Genomic DNA, 16,400 nt, shown 5'->3' on the forward strand with positions numbered 1-16,400 from the left:
GACGTTAAGTTTGAGTTTTAGGGAGAAATGTCAGTACACCGCTGTGAAGGGAAGGAAGTTGTGCAAGACAGAATGCGGCTTATGTATAAATATTCTTTTTATAATCTTTGGAAGGCGAAATCTAAAATAAAATCAGACTAATAATCACAGATCTAAACCAGGCTACGTTTGAATGTTTAGTTCTGTCACTCAAGGGCTTAAGCATGGCTGTGTTGTGCTCGCTGTGGCACCGCGTGAGCGAGCTCTCTCTCTCTCTCTCTCTCTCTCTCTGTCTCTGACTGCGAATAGCTAAATTGCATCACAGACAAATGGTTTCATATTATTATTATACATAGAAATGGCTGGCGAGATTAAAATAAATTTCTCTTTATAGCAATAATACATGTATTTTCTTAATTTCTCCAGTACCGACAGCAGAACCGGTAACGTCCGAGCTTACCAAAGCCAGTCCTTCAATAGCATATAGTGCGTTGGTATCTTTTTTTATTACTTATTTCTCTGCATTGAGTGACAACCCTCTCAAATATAAGACACACAAACAGAACAAATAAAAGTCTCAGATTCACTGTCTGTAATTGCAAAATTCTTGCTTGCTTATTGTGACATGATAGCAACCCTTCTGCTGTGATAATGCAAATTCAACTATGCTATCAATAGCCAAAGTAGCCGAACGTCATGTCAACTATCGCGTTTGTCACGTTTTTCCTTGAAGGTGGCAGTAACGTATCAAAAGTTTTTAATTAAATCTAAAGAAGTTATACAAATTTAACCCTTACTGTTTTCTCCAAGGAATTTAGCTCCTTCCTTAGGCACTGGATGAGGTCTGCTCACTCTGCTGGAAAATGACTCTAGGGGCAGCCTGCGTCGAACACATGTTCCACAACAACACTAAGCTGCCCACAGATGCGCCTGCCTAATAATCGGCTTGATATACTTGGATATTGGCCGATGCCGATTATGTAAAAAATGCAAAAAATCGGCTGATTAATCGGTCGACCTCTAATATTAACAATGGACAAGGAAATCATTTTAGTAGTGAGTTTCTTCAGAGTATAACTTCCTAGAGTATAAGTGCAACATAGAAAAGATACTCATTGGCAATTAGTATTTGCGGATTTCACACTTGCTTCACATCCGCCCATGCCCTCAACGCCTGCAGAATTTTCCCCATACAAAGGTTCAAATCCCTAACCCAATGTACAAGCTTAAATAATAGAGATGCATGCCTTGGGAATAGAGCTAGATGGCTTGGAGAAGGCTACTGAACCAAGCGTAGCTGTCCACTGACCATCTCTCTCATTTGTACATTTGCATTCAAGTGGTGAATGCTGCCTTTATCTTTCATTCACACTAATGCAGAAGGTTTCTGCTGGTTGTGCTGGTTTGGACTAATTAGTAACCAACATTGCCATGTTGTTCACCAGCAAAATGGCCAAAGTATACTTTGATTTTCCGTGTACTGGTACATCTCAAGGACATTGCAAATGGCGCGTAGTTTGTCATCAGCACGGTACTCGTGTTCTGTCATGCATCCAGCCTAATTTTTCTAAACACGCTGACAGTCTGTGTCTTTTTGCACCATCGGTTCGTGCGCATTTTCGTTGACTCCGCTTAAAGGTGTCAAGAAGCAGTCATGGCGTGCATGTGTCCGTATGGGCACGTGGTCAAAAGAATATACTTTGAAAAGACTGAGCACTCAACTGTGTGGAACAGCACCTGGATAAACTAAGTATGCCTTAGGATTAAGTCCTTCTCTGTGGTTAGTTTGCTTGCATGACTTTACATACCTCTTCCTGCTGTTTCTCTGAGCTGTTTCTTTATTTAGAAGTGCTGTGCTCAGGATCTTGTGTATCACGGGGCCCTCATTACCACTGGTTTAATGCCCAAGTGTGTATGTCAGGTCATATATTAACTAAAAGTCTGTTACTCATCTCTGAATGAGTACAGGCTTTGACCTCATAGGGAATCTTATGCAGGGTTTGAATTAATCATCACATTCGAAATACAGAATGTGACGTTTTAACATATTCAATTTGTGAAAATTGCCAAATAAAACGAGTGGCTTCATAGTGCTTATACTTTACAGAGTTGTGATGACAGTCTTTTGACATTGGCTCACATGAGTGGGTAGATGAAATGAAGCGATGTAATGCACATTGATATTAGGGCTGTAAAGATCCATGGATTAGGATTGATGCATCGGTAAAATAAAAAACGATGCAATGTCATTGTTGCAGCGTGTGCATTTTTTTCAGATGCACCTTTATGTTGGCCCTTTCATGCCAGCCACGTCCGTATGCATTTCCATCAGGCTATGCAGCAAACTTATTATATTCATTTTGCTTTAAGCACTAAATATTCTTCTCATGTGGGACACTGATGTGCGCGAGGTGATTGAAGCCGTTGAGCTCTGGTCTATCCTTTCGCGTCCTTGAAATGTGAGCTCCGGTAACAAGACATTTGTATTCTACATGGAAATTTTCTGTTTAACCATGTCACACGGCTAGACAGCCCAGACATCCTGAAGAGAGCTGGCGAGGGAAAGTGAAAACACCTGCTTTGAACCAGCATTAATTACAAGACTTTTTACATCTTCAGTTGTAGCCAGAAAAAAAAACATATAGCACAAACTCTTCTGATGAAAACAAGAGAATTGATATCAGGTTGTATTGTGATGAAACATGCAAATTACACACCTAGATTATATCATTAACTACTTCAAGTTGTTATGACAGCCGACATCTGCACAAATTGAAACTAAACAAATTTTTACTCCAACACACACCTACAATGCTTTTTGTTTTCCTTCTGGACTGCTCATTTTGATCGTTTTACATTGCTTCTCATGGAGACCAGAACCACAGAATGGTCAGAATCAGAATCATCATGGCGTTGCCCAGTGGTTGGTCAGGAAAACTGGACTGGGGAAGCAGAAGGTATTGTAACGATAACAAAATTCCACATATCACTTAACTCCTTTTTAGGAAAGAAAATTAAAAATGCTGTGCAGGGACTTCTGGGAACACTTGATGACTCAATGGATGAATTAGAGAAAGGGTTTTATAAAACGGTATATCGACTACCAGCGGTTTGTGCAATAAAAGTGCCATTTAAAACACTACTGTGGCTCCTTTATCACTTAATGTGATCAAATCAGAGATTTACTGACATTTACTGGATTATAGGGTTTACTTTTTTATGTCTTCATGACAATGATGTTGTACTATTGGATAAAATGTGACCTGAATTGGGTTAGTAAGTTGTGAATTGTTTACACGTATAGTTTGGACATCCTAATTGACATTTGCAATGTTTATGGTTTCAATACCATTATCAAGAAAGAAGAGCTCTCATTTTGATGTATCAAGACAAAAGCCTGGGGGGTGGGGGTGGGGGGTGTTTTTGTGATTTACGAGGACAATTTTGTAAGTTACAAATTAGTAATTACAAGGGTATTATGCTATAAATGTGATTTATGAGGACATTTCTAGTGTCCCCATAATTCAAATCGCTTAAAAATCATACTAAACAATGTTTTATTGAAAATGTAAAAATGCAGAAGGTTTTCTGTGAGGTTTAGGGGTTGTGTTAGGTTTAGAGGATAGAATCTATAGTTTGTACAGTATAAAAGTCATTATGTCTATGGAAAGTCCTCATAATGATAGGTAGACCAATGTGTGTGTGTGTGTGTGTGTGTGTGTGTGTGTGTGTGTGTGTGTGTGTGTGTGTGTGTGTGTGTGTGTGTGTGTGTGTGTGTGTGTGTGTGTGTGTGTGTGTGTGTTTCCATATATTTCACCGCTGTGACTTTGACAATTTTCTGATGCGCTCAACCCTTGTAAATCAACCTGCAAATCGATATTTAGCCAATCAAGATTCTAAGTAAAAATATTGGGTGACTCTTGTGGTTTATAGTCTCCAGCTGGGAAGAAAGTGCTCCATCCTGGACTGAAAGATATTACGTAACTGTCAGCAACAGGCTACTGGGGTGTTTTTTAAACCTTCGATATCCGACATTTAATATTCTGGTTATAAAAATGTATTTTAGCCATTTTGAAACCCACTGACAGACTATTGCACTCATGCAGGTTTAGAAAGACTGCAGATTTTGAATCTGTCAAACTTAGGTCTTGGACACTGTCTCTACAGGGGATGAAATGTCCATAAAATGCTATCATTGTGCTGACAAAGGAAAACTCGACAGCTTGGGTGTTGTTGTTTTGATCTTTGGTGGGAAGTTTGCCTATAACTCTGACAGGCTAATCAACAGAAATGCACGTGGTTGCTTTCTTGCCTGTTTATAGAGATTCATGGTGACCGTACATTACCATTCAAAATTTAAAAGCAGATGACCATGTAGCTTGATATTCAAGGTCATAATGATGTTTCAGCCCTTTGCAGAAAGATAACCTTGCTTTTTTGGGGGGGATATTCCACATTTAAAGATAATTGCTTTTCCAGTGGTCCCATACAGTGATAAGTAGAACTGCTGTGTGAAGATATCTGGTCTTAGACACACACAGGAGTCTGTTTTTGCAAGATGTACCGGAGTCTGTTAGGATATGGCATATTAGATTGCTATATGGTTGTGAACGGTTATTAGTAGGGATGTGGGAAGTACCAGTAATTTAGTTCCAAGTCGATTCTAAAACTCTAAATATGTTACAATGCCATTTTTTCTACAGTACAAGCAGTGATGACAGAAGTACAGGCTGTGCTTGTGTTTGCATACACGTCACAATTCCGGCAAACTGAGCTTCTTCTAAACTGAGAATCTCTACAAGATTCTTCTTGTAGAGATATTAATAGAAACACATTATAGAAGAGCATTATATCATGGCATATAGCCTGTCCAGATGCGCTGTGTATTAAAGCACACTTTTTCTGCATTTTTAAGAGATGATTTAGGTGTCTGGATCACAGTTGACAGGTACAGTCCAGACAAGGTCAAATTCGATGGTCTGCAGCTTGCTAAAAAATTGTGTATTTTACCGGCACAATTCATTCATAGTGAATGTGGTAACCTCTCCGTTATTGTATTGTTTTAGAGCAAAAATCAACCAAAAAAGCAGACCATGTATGGGCTTCTCAATAATGTTGCAACTTAATAAAATGAGAAAAGTACTCACTGTTCAACATATTATAGTTTTAGTATTGAAATTTTGGTATCGTGACAACCTTTTTAAAAAAAAAAATTTTTTTTTAATCCAATTTCACCTGTTTAGTCATTTTGCCAAGTCCACCCCTGAAACTCTGCCACTGTAAATTTGAATCTTCTAGCATATGAATCCGCAGAGTGCCGTTACTAAATCACACCAAGCATGCACTTCTGACCTCAAGTCATCGTAAACAATTACAGCCAGTGTACTGGGTTAATTGGAGTCTCTCAGCGTCTGAACGGCTGGAACAAAAGAATTATCACGTCTACATGCTCCATTACCCTGCATGCAACAACTTTATTTATTTATTTGTGGCCATTTGCCTTTTTTTTTTTTTTTGAGAGAGACAGAGAGAGACAGGAAATCAAGGGGTAAGAAAGAGGGGACAGGGATGCACTGAAAAAAACAACCTATAGATTTTACCCCCCAAAAATGAGGCATCAATTTGCATCCACTTTGAGTACATTTTCTCAATTTGACCATGCAGTATATAGGTTAAGAATATCCGGTGAAGTGTAACTAATATAACTTAGATATTTAGTGCATTTTACCTTTTGAAAAATTGGCAAATTTTACTTTTAAATATTTAGTCAAATTAACCTGAAAAAAAAAAAGATTTTTTTATACATATTTCACAAAATGTATTGTTAAAATGTGTTACAAATTGTAAGTTATTTTATGATAAAGCATTTCATTCAGCCATTTGTAAAATGTTCCTGAGCGGGCAGCTGGATGAACTTGTAAAGCCTATCCACTCGGATCATAAAACTGCTATAAAACGTGCATGATATTTTAATTTCATTTCAATTTGCCAAGTATAATATTAAAAAAACAAATATGTTTTATGCTTAAATTATTTGTCCAAATGGCATTTTTCTGTCGATCCTGCTGTATGTCTGTTATTTCTGTCACCGGCTGCGTCTCTCATCGATAACGCATGTGTGCACACCTACAAGAATAACATTTATTTTAATTGATTTAATGAGGCTTTTGTATGTGGTAGTTTTAATTCAATTATTAGAGGACATGTTGTGTAATTTACTGCTTCTAATTCAAGAAATGTTTTACTGTTAAATATGAAGTAAATATACCTAAAATGATTAGGTAAACTGAAGATCTTATTTCCTTGGATATATTTTAACCAACAGTAAATGTCACCCCCAAAAATATGTATTTTTTTCAGTGTGGGAACATGACCCAGGCTGGACTCAAACATAGTTTTCCCTTGAGCATGACAGCTCAAGATGTTGGAGTATTCAAATGGACTACGTTAACACTAACACAATAACAAATGTTTGAGTCACCAATAGGCCTTCAACTTTCAATATACCAGCATGTTTATCTTTTTATCTTTATTTATTGCAATCGAAAATGTAAAAAATTAAATACAAATTGGGTTTTATTCAACATTGTGTTTTGGTGGGTAAATTCAGTAGGACTGAAGCGAGAAAATGAAGAGAGGTCTCTTAAAGGGATAGATGGATGTTTGTGTACATTTAATTTTGTTTTGTCTTGTTTTTTTACAATTGGAGTTTCAATAGTCTTAGCCTGTTTGAAAATTCCTTCAAGTAAGTTTATGGGATTTCTGGGGATTTTCGCTGCAAGAAAACCGTAAGTCCGATAAGTTAAAAAAAAATAAAAAATACATGGCAACCTGAGTCAGAGTAGGCTGAAGGTCTGGGCCAAATTTGGTGGAAATAGCTTAAACGCTCATGAGGAGTGAGAGTCAGAAAGACATTTGGTCTTGGTTTAAGGATTTAGAAATTGTCAAGCCAAAATACACCAATCAGCCACATTAAAACTACTGACAGGTGAAGTGAATAACATTTATTATCTGGTTACAGTGGCACCTGCCAAGGGGTGGAATATATTAGGGAGCAAGTGAACAGTCAGTTCTTGTATTTCATGTGTTGGAAGGAGGAAAATGGGCAAGTGTAAAAATGGGATCTGAGCGACTTTGACAAGGGCCAAATTGTGATGGCTAGACGATCTAGGTCAGAGCATCTCCAAAACGGCAGGTCTTGTGGGATGTTCCCAATATGCAGTGGTTATTACCTACCAAAATTTGTCCAAGGAAGGACAACCGGCGACAGGGTCATGGGCCCTCAAGGCTCATTGATGCGTGTGGGGAGCGAAGGCTAGCCCGTCTGGTCCGAGCCCAGAGAAGAGCTACTGTAGCACAAATTGCTGAAAAACATAATGCTGGCCATGATAGAAAGGTGTCAGAACACACAATGCATCACAGCTTGCTGTGTATGGGGCTGCGTAGCCACAGAATGGTCAGAGTGCCCATGCTGATTCTTGTCCACCACCGAAAGCGCCTATAACGGTCATATGAGCGTCAGAACTGGACCATGGAGAAATGGAAGAAGGCCTGGTCTGATGAATCACGTTTTCTTTTAGATCATGTGGATGGCGGGGTGTGTGTGCATCATTTACCTGGGGAATAGATGGCAGCAGGATGCACTATGAGAAGAAGGCAGGCCAGCGGAGGCAGTGTGATGCTCTGGGCAATGTTCTGCTGGGAAACCTTAGGTCCTGGCATTCATGTAGATGTTACTTTGACTCCTACCACCTACTAAAGATAGTTGCAGACCACGTACACCCCTTCATGGCAACAATATTCCCTGATGGCACACTGCAAACATTTTCATGGTTTGAGGAACAGGACAAGAATTCAAGATGTTGACTTGGCATCCAAATTCCCCAGATCTCAATCCGATTGAGCATCTGTGGGATGTGCTGGACCAACAAGTCCAATCCATGGCAGTTCCACCTCACAACTTACAGGACTTAAAGGATCTGCTGCTAGCGTCTTGGTGCCAGTTACTACAGGACACCTTCAGAGTTTTTGACAATCAACATGAAGTTTGGTCCACTTTGCAGCTTATTCTGCATTAAAACTGCCCATTTAGACAGACATGCTGTACAAAGCAACCAATCACTCTTCCTTTTATTTTAACATGCTGTTTTGGGCAGGTTTATCTGAAATTGTTTATTCCTCAATAACTTAGTTGTATAGTAAGCAGAAAAGGCAAATAGGTTAAATGTATGTATATATCAAATATCTGTCCATCCAAAAGTAACACATACTGATCATTTCACAGACATAATGCAGAAAACAAAGCGGAATATAGAATAGCAACTTTCTACGTTATGTCCAGATTTCAGGCATCTAACCTGACAAACACCCTAACCCCTGAAAGTTACATAATGTCAGCCATAATCAGCTCAGGTTATAGTAATCCCATGCAAATTGATGTAATGGTAAACATGATCCAATCTCCTGTGAGAAAGGAGTTTCCCAGTTATTTTCGCACTACTGGATGGCACATTTTGTTTTAATTTTTTTTATTTAATTAAAGGTTTTACCTTGTTCCTAGGCCTGTTGCATTTATTGAAATAATCGCCTGATCGATTATTTTGCACTTCAAATTCCAATCACATTTTAATGCCCCAGTAAGGGAATTTTAAACGAATATATAAATGCCGTCAACTGCGCATTTGTCGGTGCCATTCAGTGGAACTTCGAGCATCACTGAGCCGCCCCGTAGACCGCAACCAGATCAGCTCCTGTCCGGAAGAGCACGTGAAGCGTTCCTCGAGCATTCTGATGCGTGCGCTGTCAGCAGAAACTCGCGCCAAACTCACACGAAAATGTAAACCAACAAATGTATGCTTTGATGGCTACACTTTAAACAATGTTTAGTGAGAAACATGTTCCTAGTCATTGTGAGTTCATATGAGATGAATGCTTGTGAGAAAATTATGAAATTAAATCTCAAAAAATGGCTTGTGGGTTTAATCAGAGTATTAAAATAATGTTGGAAAGTGAAGAGATTAGGACAAAAATGCAAGTCCTTCAGATTTTTACTTGCCCTGCCAAAATTTTCACTGGCCCCAATTAAAAAATGGCTGTTTTTACGATCATGGTTAAATAATATATATATTTTTTTTATACGTTTCAGTTCTCTCATTTATCAAGACAATTTCCCCCCAAATTTGATCCCATTTATAATTCGCAAGATATGATTTATATAATTTACTTTAAGCACTTTACAGATAAAAATGTATAAAAGCATTATCAACCTCAGCCGTCCTGCCATTTACACATGTTTTTTTTTAGTGGAACAGATGATGTTTAGTCATGCTGTCAAACTTTGGGCCCTGTATTATCACAACCAGGATCAAAGATTTAGTCACTGAGTTAAAGATTTGATTATTGGCTGAATGTAATAAACTTGAATTCCTGAGAGAACTTCTAAATCGGTTGCAATGTGTAATATACAGTATAGATATTAGGCCTAGTCTGTGAATTAAGACTTTGGATATAAACATAAAATTAGACAACCTAAACGAGACCAGCGGTAACTGATACATAAAGCACAGAAAGAAAAATACCTGTACTGTCCAGAAATGAGAAATGTAATGTGTGTAATGAGGATGATATGAAATGGACCGTTTCAAATATTCATCTTCACGCTGCAGCTGAACAGCTCTGATAATAATAGCCTAATAGCCATAGTGATTTTTCTACTTCTCGTATCAAACACCATTATCATGTTGAATGTTTACGGTTTAAAACAGTACCTAATAAAATGTATACTTACATTTTAGATACTGAGCAGCTCATGATTTCCAGCCACTCGTGTAACTGGAGTTTAACAAGGTTTATAACGTTTCATTCAGCTCTTCATCTCTAAAGCTGCATTAATTAAATGAAAGACACTTTTTTTTTTTTTTTAATGTGGGAACACTACTAGCACTCCGTCCCTTTATGAGAACGCATGCATGTTAATCCGTGTATATGCTGCATGGAGAGAGATGATGAGAGAGCTGCACAGAGAGACATAGATTTACAGTACTATAGAATGAAACTGTTGGTTTCTTGTGTTCCAGTGTGTGGATTACAAAGTGGGGTTCTCCTGCTGTTTCCTACACATTGGTAATTGCTGCTGTTAAGACACTTGGAAGAGCGAGAACAGTTCTAGGAGAGCACGCTCCATGTCGGCATTCTCTTGTGCACCCACTCGACTTTGCCTTGGGCATCCAGTATATTATGTGGCTTAATATAATCGTGCACGCTTGTATTCGAGTGCTCAGTTAAAAGACTTTGTTCGCTCCATGTAATTTTTGTGTTCTCTTGTTTGTTGTTTGCTTGCACTAATGTAATAAATGCAGCACTGGCCCGATTGGGTAAGTGACATTTTTAGCAACTCGTGAATCTCTCTCACACTTGCCCCGGGCCATTGGGCAGTCCTTATTGTCAAGCCCTGATATCTTACTATTGCATTATATTTTTATTATATAAATATAAAACAGCTGTGTAAATGTGCAATTGACCAAAACTAAAATGGACCAAAAAGAGAGAAATATTTTGAAATTGAAAACATAATTTTTCTTGGCATTCATACATTTTTAAAGCTTTAAAAGGAATTCATATAACCACTTTTTTATTATTATTATTTTTTATATATTTGAAGTTAAATATGTAAAAATGACTTCTTAAGGTGTATGAAGCACACATGCCAATTTATGACAATTAATCGTGAATGCCCTAAAAGACGCAATTAATCGGCATAAATTGCAATTATTTGTTTGACAATTAATCGTCAACCAAATTTCATAATCATGACAGCCCTATTTGTACCCGACGTTTGTTGTGTAGTAATAGAGCCTGAAGACGCAGTATTGAAACATTTAGCGACTTAGGGAAGATTCATTCTGCAGTAGCTAGCCTAGCTTAGCATAAGCATACCCCTTTACATAAATTACCCATAATGCTAATCTTTAATAAACTAATTGCTGCAAAATTAATTCGCTAAATAAATACTGTGATCGATCTGTTTATAATCGTTTTGACAACAGTATGTAAATGACAAGGACAAACTCATCTCGGCAGTTTCAACAGGCATTGCTATTCCCATGCGAATTGACAGTAAACAACACAGATGTCCCATAGTAACAATTCATTTATTAAATAATTTGTTAATTTGCCAACATATGCCTGGAGTATGAATCCCGTCTGAATAGAACTTTTCTCTACTATAAGATCTGCATTCTAGGGGAAAAGCACACATACTGTACTTGAAAGAGTCATATGTATATACATTAGACATAAACAAAATTCAATCCTCAAGGTAATTGCAAAGATTCCTAAAAGACTACAAGAAACCTTCACAAGCAACATAAGTAGACGTCAGGGAAAACAAGTAGAACACAGCTGCTTGAATGGCGGTTTTGATCCTGTAGTTTAGCTCTTGTGTGTTTTGCGAGTTGTTGAGGATTTGAAGGAGGGAAATCCTCACCACCTACACAGGGCAGGACTAATTGCCACTGTCATGGTTGAGTGGCTGAGAGCCTCTCTCATGCTTTGAGACTGTGGCAGTTCAACAGAATGATTTAGTTACTCATGGACTGACCTGTCACCACTTCCTGTTTAAACACTGGTGACACAACGAGTTTGAAATCCCATCTCTGGCTCTGCATGCGCTGGCCTATTATTTTCTTTCTATTACCATCTTCTGCTCATTCCTGAGGACTGAACACCTTTTATCTATCACTCCGGGTTTCAGCGCGAGCTGTAAAATATACTGCAGAACTCAAGAGGGCAAATGTACGGGCTTGGTGCATGCATTAACTTAAAAGATAAGAGCTTTCAACAATCTTGAGTCCTTGACCTGACGCAACCTGCGCTAAACCTCGTCCACATACTCCCACACACCCCACACGCTGTACCCTGCAGCTTTTTACTACTTTGATGAGACACGCCAACTGCATCTGTTGCTAATACAGAGCTTTTGCATAATTAATTTGTAATGAGTGTAAAAGGGCTTAATTGGATGGGGAACAGCTGCTATATGATGTGAAAAAACGAGAGGAGGATGGGAAATTTTCAGTTCTGTATTTGTACTAAGGTCCATTAAATTGAAGAAATGCTGCCTTGAAATAAAATATTTCATAACGGCAGGTTTCTGTAACCATAGGCAACGCTTGTTGTCGCTGTGAAATCTGTCTTGGTATGCTGCACCAGAACTATCTTACAAAAGCCCTAGCTGTAACAATTAAAGGAATAGTTCACCCTTAAATTACAATTCTGCTATCATTTACTCAACCTCATCGTTGCTCCTTACTCTTATGACTTTCTTTCGTGGAAAACAAAAGGTGGATTTTTAAAGACAATGAGGACTGTGGCTGTCAAGTTCCAAAATGATTAAAAAAGGACCATAAAAGTGTTCCACGCAGTTAATACTGCTGTGTTATAGTCTTTTCAATCGATACGATAGCTTTTTGTGATACGTTAAGTTGATAATCCCCTCCACTAAGCTTTTGAAATGGACCACAAAGTTTGTATGGACTACAAAAATGGCACATAAATACCATTTGATGCCAGACACCATTGTTTCTCGCATGTTTCGAGACCAAACTGCACAACTGTCAAAACTAACGCAGCCTGTTTAATGGTGTCAAAATTAGATTTGAGAGCTCAACCAGAAGGGGAGTTTTTGAGTGAAAAACAACTTAAATTTGGTTTGTTCATCTTACAAAGCTTTTGTATGTCTTCAGACAACACACGAGTCATATGGACTACTTTTATGGTAACTTTGGAACTTGACAGACCCAGTGCCCCTTCACTTTAATTTTATGGAAAACGATATTCTAGGATATTCTTCAAAAACTCTTTAGTGTTCAGGAAGGAAAAATGATCCATGGTTTTGAAATGACATAAGCATGAGAATATCCATTTAGTGGTTCACCATTTCTTGTTCTTTGCATGTCATTTACATTTTCAGAGGCTGATTTTGTTTCCTCCTTTCCTGCAGGATCCGCTATCCATTCCCCTCGGAAGTCACCAGACTCTCAGGAGAGCACATGGCCTGAGAACAGGTGCCAGTTCTGCTCTCTTCAGCCACCCCAGTGCCACTTTGCCAGCCCAGGTGAGTGTTTTAAACATTATATGTTTAATATTACAGTGGTGACGTCAGCGTGATGCCATGCATATTTAATGCTTTATTAAATTCCATGGCTTCTGTGCAAACCTACACTTGACCAATATTGAGTTTTATAGGCCCTGTTTCAGCCCTTGCACTCTTAGTTGTCCACGCTTTACCTCCATTGATGTGTGAAATGTGAGTGTGAATGGGACACAGCGTAAAGCGCTTTGGTAACCTCTAAGATTAAAAAGGTGCTATGTAAGTGCAGACCATTTACCATAGTTTAATTATTTGACGTATTGTCATGTTGCACCAGTACCGGGCTCAATAAAAGGAGTGCATTGAGGATACACAGTGTCTGGAAATTTTTCTGTAAAATTCTTCTGTAAAAATTAGGCTATCAATCGATTCAAATGTTTTCAAATTAATTACTGCCTGTTAATTAATGGAATTGATCACAATTAATAGCATTTATAAACATTGACTAAGACTGAACATAAGCCTATCATTGGCGTACAGTACGGCTGGGTGATGTGTAAAAAATATTTTAGTGATAATTGCCTTTATTTGCTTTAAAAATTTAATTTGCTTATTGAAACACGAAAAACTTAAAATACATTTCTAAATTTAAAATGCTCTTTAAATGAAATGGGGAAAAAAAGCAATTAAAATAATGAAGTGATCAAAAAATCTTATACAACCATAGGGGTGGGTGATATGACCAGAATCTTATTTCAAGATTTCACTAATATTATATCACGATATAGTAAAAATTGGTTTTATATATGAAATAACCATATTGTTATGCCTATTTTTTTTAAACTCCAGTCATTGAATTAAATACTTCCTACATGAAAACTACTTTTGGGTCTTGAAAAACAGAGTGGAAAAAAAAGTTTTGAAGTTTGTCCCACGATAGAAAGAAACTGGGTTGAGTAGCGCAAGTGTCTGAGGAGCCTAATTTGGATGCCTGCTGGACTCATGTGCAATTACATTTTTTCAGAGATGGCACGTGTGAAAATCACATGAAACATGGCTGCGTGTGTCTGATGAGAAATATATTCAGAACGTGATATTAATGTCATTGAAATTGCTTCGGCGGCCTGAAATTTTGTTTGGGCATTTACTCAAAAACTATAGAATCAAACCAATTGTACATACAGTGACAGTAAGACATTTACTTATAGCACACGTGACACGCTTTAAAAAAGCAGTGTTACACCGTATTCTGCTATAAAAGTTCAGGGGAAACTTTCAATGGTGGAAAACCAGACTTTTAAATATTACATTTTATAAATACAATGACTGCAATTGTTCAGTTGAAGGGGTACCAAACTGTGAATCTTGAACAAAACAGTTTGTTGAATACATATTTACACATTAGCCATCTCTGCTTACCAGGTATGAAAGTACTTAAGTGGTTAGCTTGTTAGCTATAGCTTGTTGTCACGGAGAGTAAGAGATGGACCAGCATTGCATCTCACCCACTAGATAACTGTATTGTGAAATCAACACTCAACAGACCCAAACCACCACCGCACCGTTGAGCTGCAAAAAGATGCTCTGATGTTTACCTTTCAATCTGCTACATTACTTACTGCTCTCACAATCTATAGCTGGCTAACAACAAACAGACATGAGTGACATGGTTTTCAGGGACAGGGTTAGCGTTATATTAGTTATATTGAAAAGGGAAAATGATTGGGTCAGTGTTTATTAAGTTTCCAGTATGTATTTCATAAACTAGTTAGCAACTTACCGCTTAACACCGCTTGACTCCGCCCTGTCTGCAGAACAACCGGACAATCGATGTAATCACAAATTCTAAAGCATTGTTTTCTGCATTATATGTTCTTAAAAGTTTTCATATCTGCACATATTGGTAAACATGTACACTGATACCGATATATCGGTCGGGCACTACTCGGGACAGACCTTCAGACTTTTCTCACTCTGGTTGCAATAGGCCTTTCTTTTCTAACTGATTGGACTTGCGGTTTCCACACAGCGGATGATTATGATAGCAGTGCCAAGCTACATGCTAAAACACGATTGCAATGCCTAATAACGTGCTAGCAACACATAGCTACGTGCTAAAACATGCTAGTAATGTTTAGCTTCATGCTAAAGAATGTTAGCAATGACTAGTAACATGCTACTAAAACTTATTGCTTATTTTCACATGCAAATAAGCTTTTGATTGACCGCAAATGTTTGCCAGAAGTTTGCAGCTCTTCGCTGGTAGTGGTGAACCTCCGGCAAATCTTTGGCAATAATGAACAATTGCGAATTTGTGGCATGTTTTCGGTTTGTAGGAATATATAAACTTGGACAGCATGTTTCCCCATCAAACAGTAACAAGATCAGTACAGCTGAATTAATACATTTCTGTAAGGCTGAATCTCTCTCTTTCTCTGTCTCTCTCTCTTTTAGCTGTCTGTACCATCTGTCTGTCTCTCTATCTCTATCTCCTCCTGCATTGCTGTATTGAGGGTCAGCCGCTGCATTGATTGCCTGAGAAGCAGCTCTTTCCTCCACTGACAGCTTATATCTCAAAGAGAGAGAGAGAGAGAGTACTCAGCATTATTCTCACATGGATATGATTTAACACACACACACACACACACACACACACACACACACACACACACACACACACACACACACACACACACACACAGAACTACCTAAACAAACAGCATGTCACAGAGGGATGCAGGATTGGTTAACTGTAGCAGTTTGGTAAGATCAGAGAGGAGATGGGGATGTGAGTTGCTTGGCACCCCCGAAAATACTTTGCTCATGTGCACTCATTTCATGGAACATTTAAATCCAGTTTTCCAGTTATACCTTTCATACATTTTCTAAATAAACAAGTAAATAATACTTTTTTCTCTGTCATCGAAAATAGTTTCAAATGAAGCAATGCGTATAATTCAAAACGCAAGGCTTGGACCACAACGGTGGAAAAAGTTAATGGTGTCAAGCCGTCGGTCGCATGGACCATCAAAGATGTTAGGAAACACTTAAACGTGGTGTAGGTATTCAAGAGTCAATAAATGCTAAATTAAAAGGGACAACACAACTGGTCATAGAAATGTATAGTAAAGAATCGTATTTTAGGGAAGATAGCCTAGGGGTATGCAGTCTTAGTTTGTATGTGGACCCGATGTAAACTTTATGCAACTGACTTGAAGTATAAGCTTTAAAAACTTTTTCGACTTGTCTAAACCAGATTTATCAAAAACAACTACAAAAAAAAACATTTAATTCTTATCCTGCATCGCACAGATGAGCCATTCGAGTCCTC

At 38.1% G+C, this 16,400-nt stretch overlaps 1 protein-coding gene across 1 annotated transcript in view; it reads left to right on the forward strand.

The window, feature by feature from the left end:
• LOC127617478 (calcium uniporter protein, mitochondrial) overlaps positions 1–16,400 on the forward strand; it is a 101,670-nt gene that overhangs the window by 36,244 nt on the left and 49,026 nt on the right. Inside the window, exon 2 of the mRNA XM_052089455.1 lies at positions 12,980–13,093. Within this exon, the coding sequence (XP_051945415.1) occupies positions 12,980–13,093 (114 nt within the window). The remainder of the gene's footprint in view (positions 1–12,979; positions 13,094–16,400) is intronic.

The sequence above is a fragment of the Xyrauchen texanus genome, chromosome 24 (assembly GCF_025860055.1).
Source record: "Xyrauchen texanus isolate HMW12.3.18 chromosome 24, RBS_HiC_50CHRs, whole genome shotgun sequence".
Lineage (NCBI taxonomy): Eukaryota > Metazoa > Chordata > Actinopteri > Cypriniformes > Catostomidae > Xyrauchen > Xyrauchen texanus.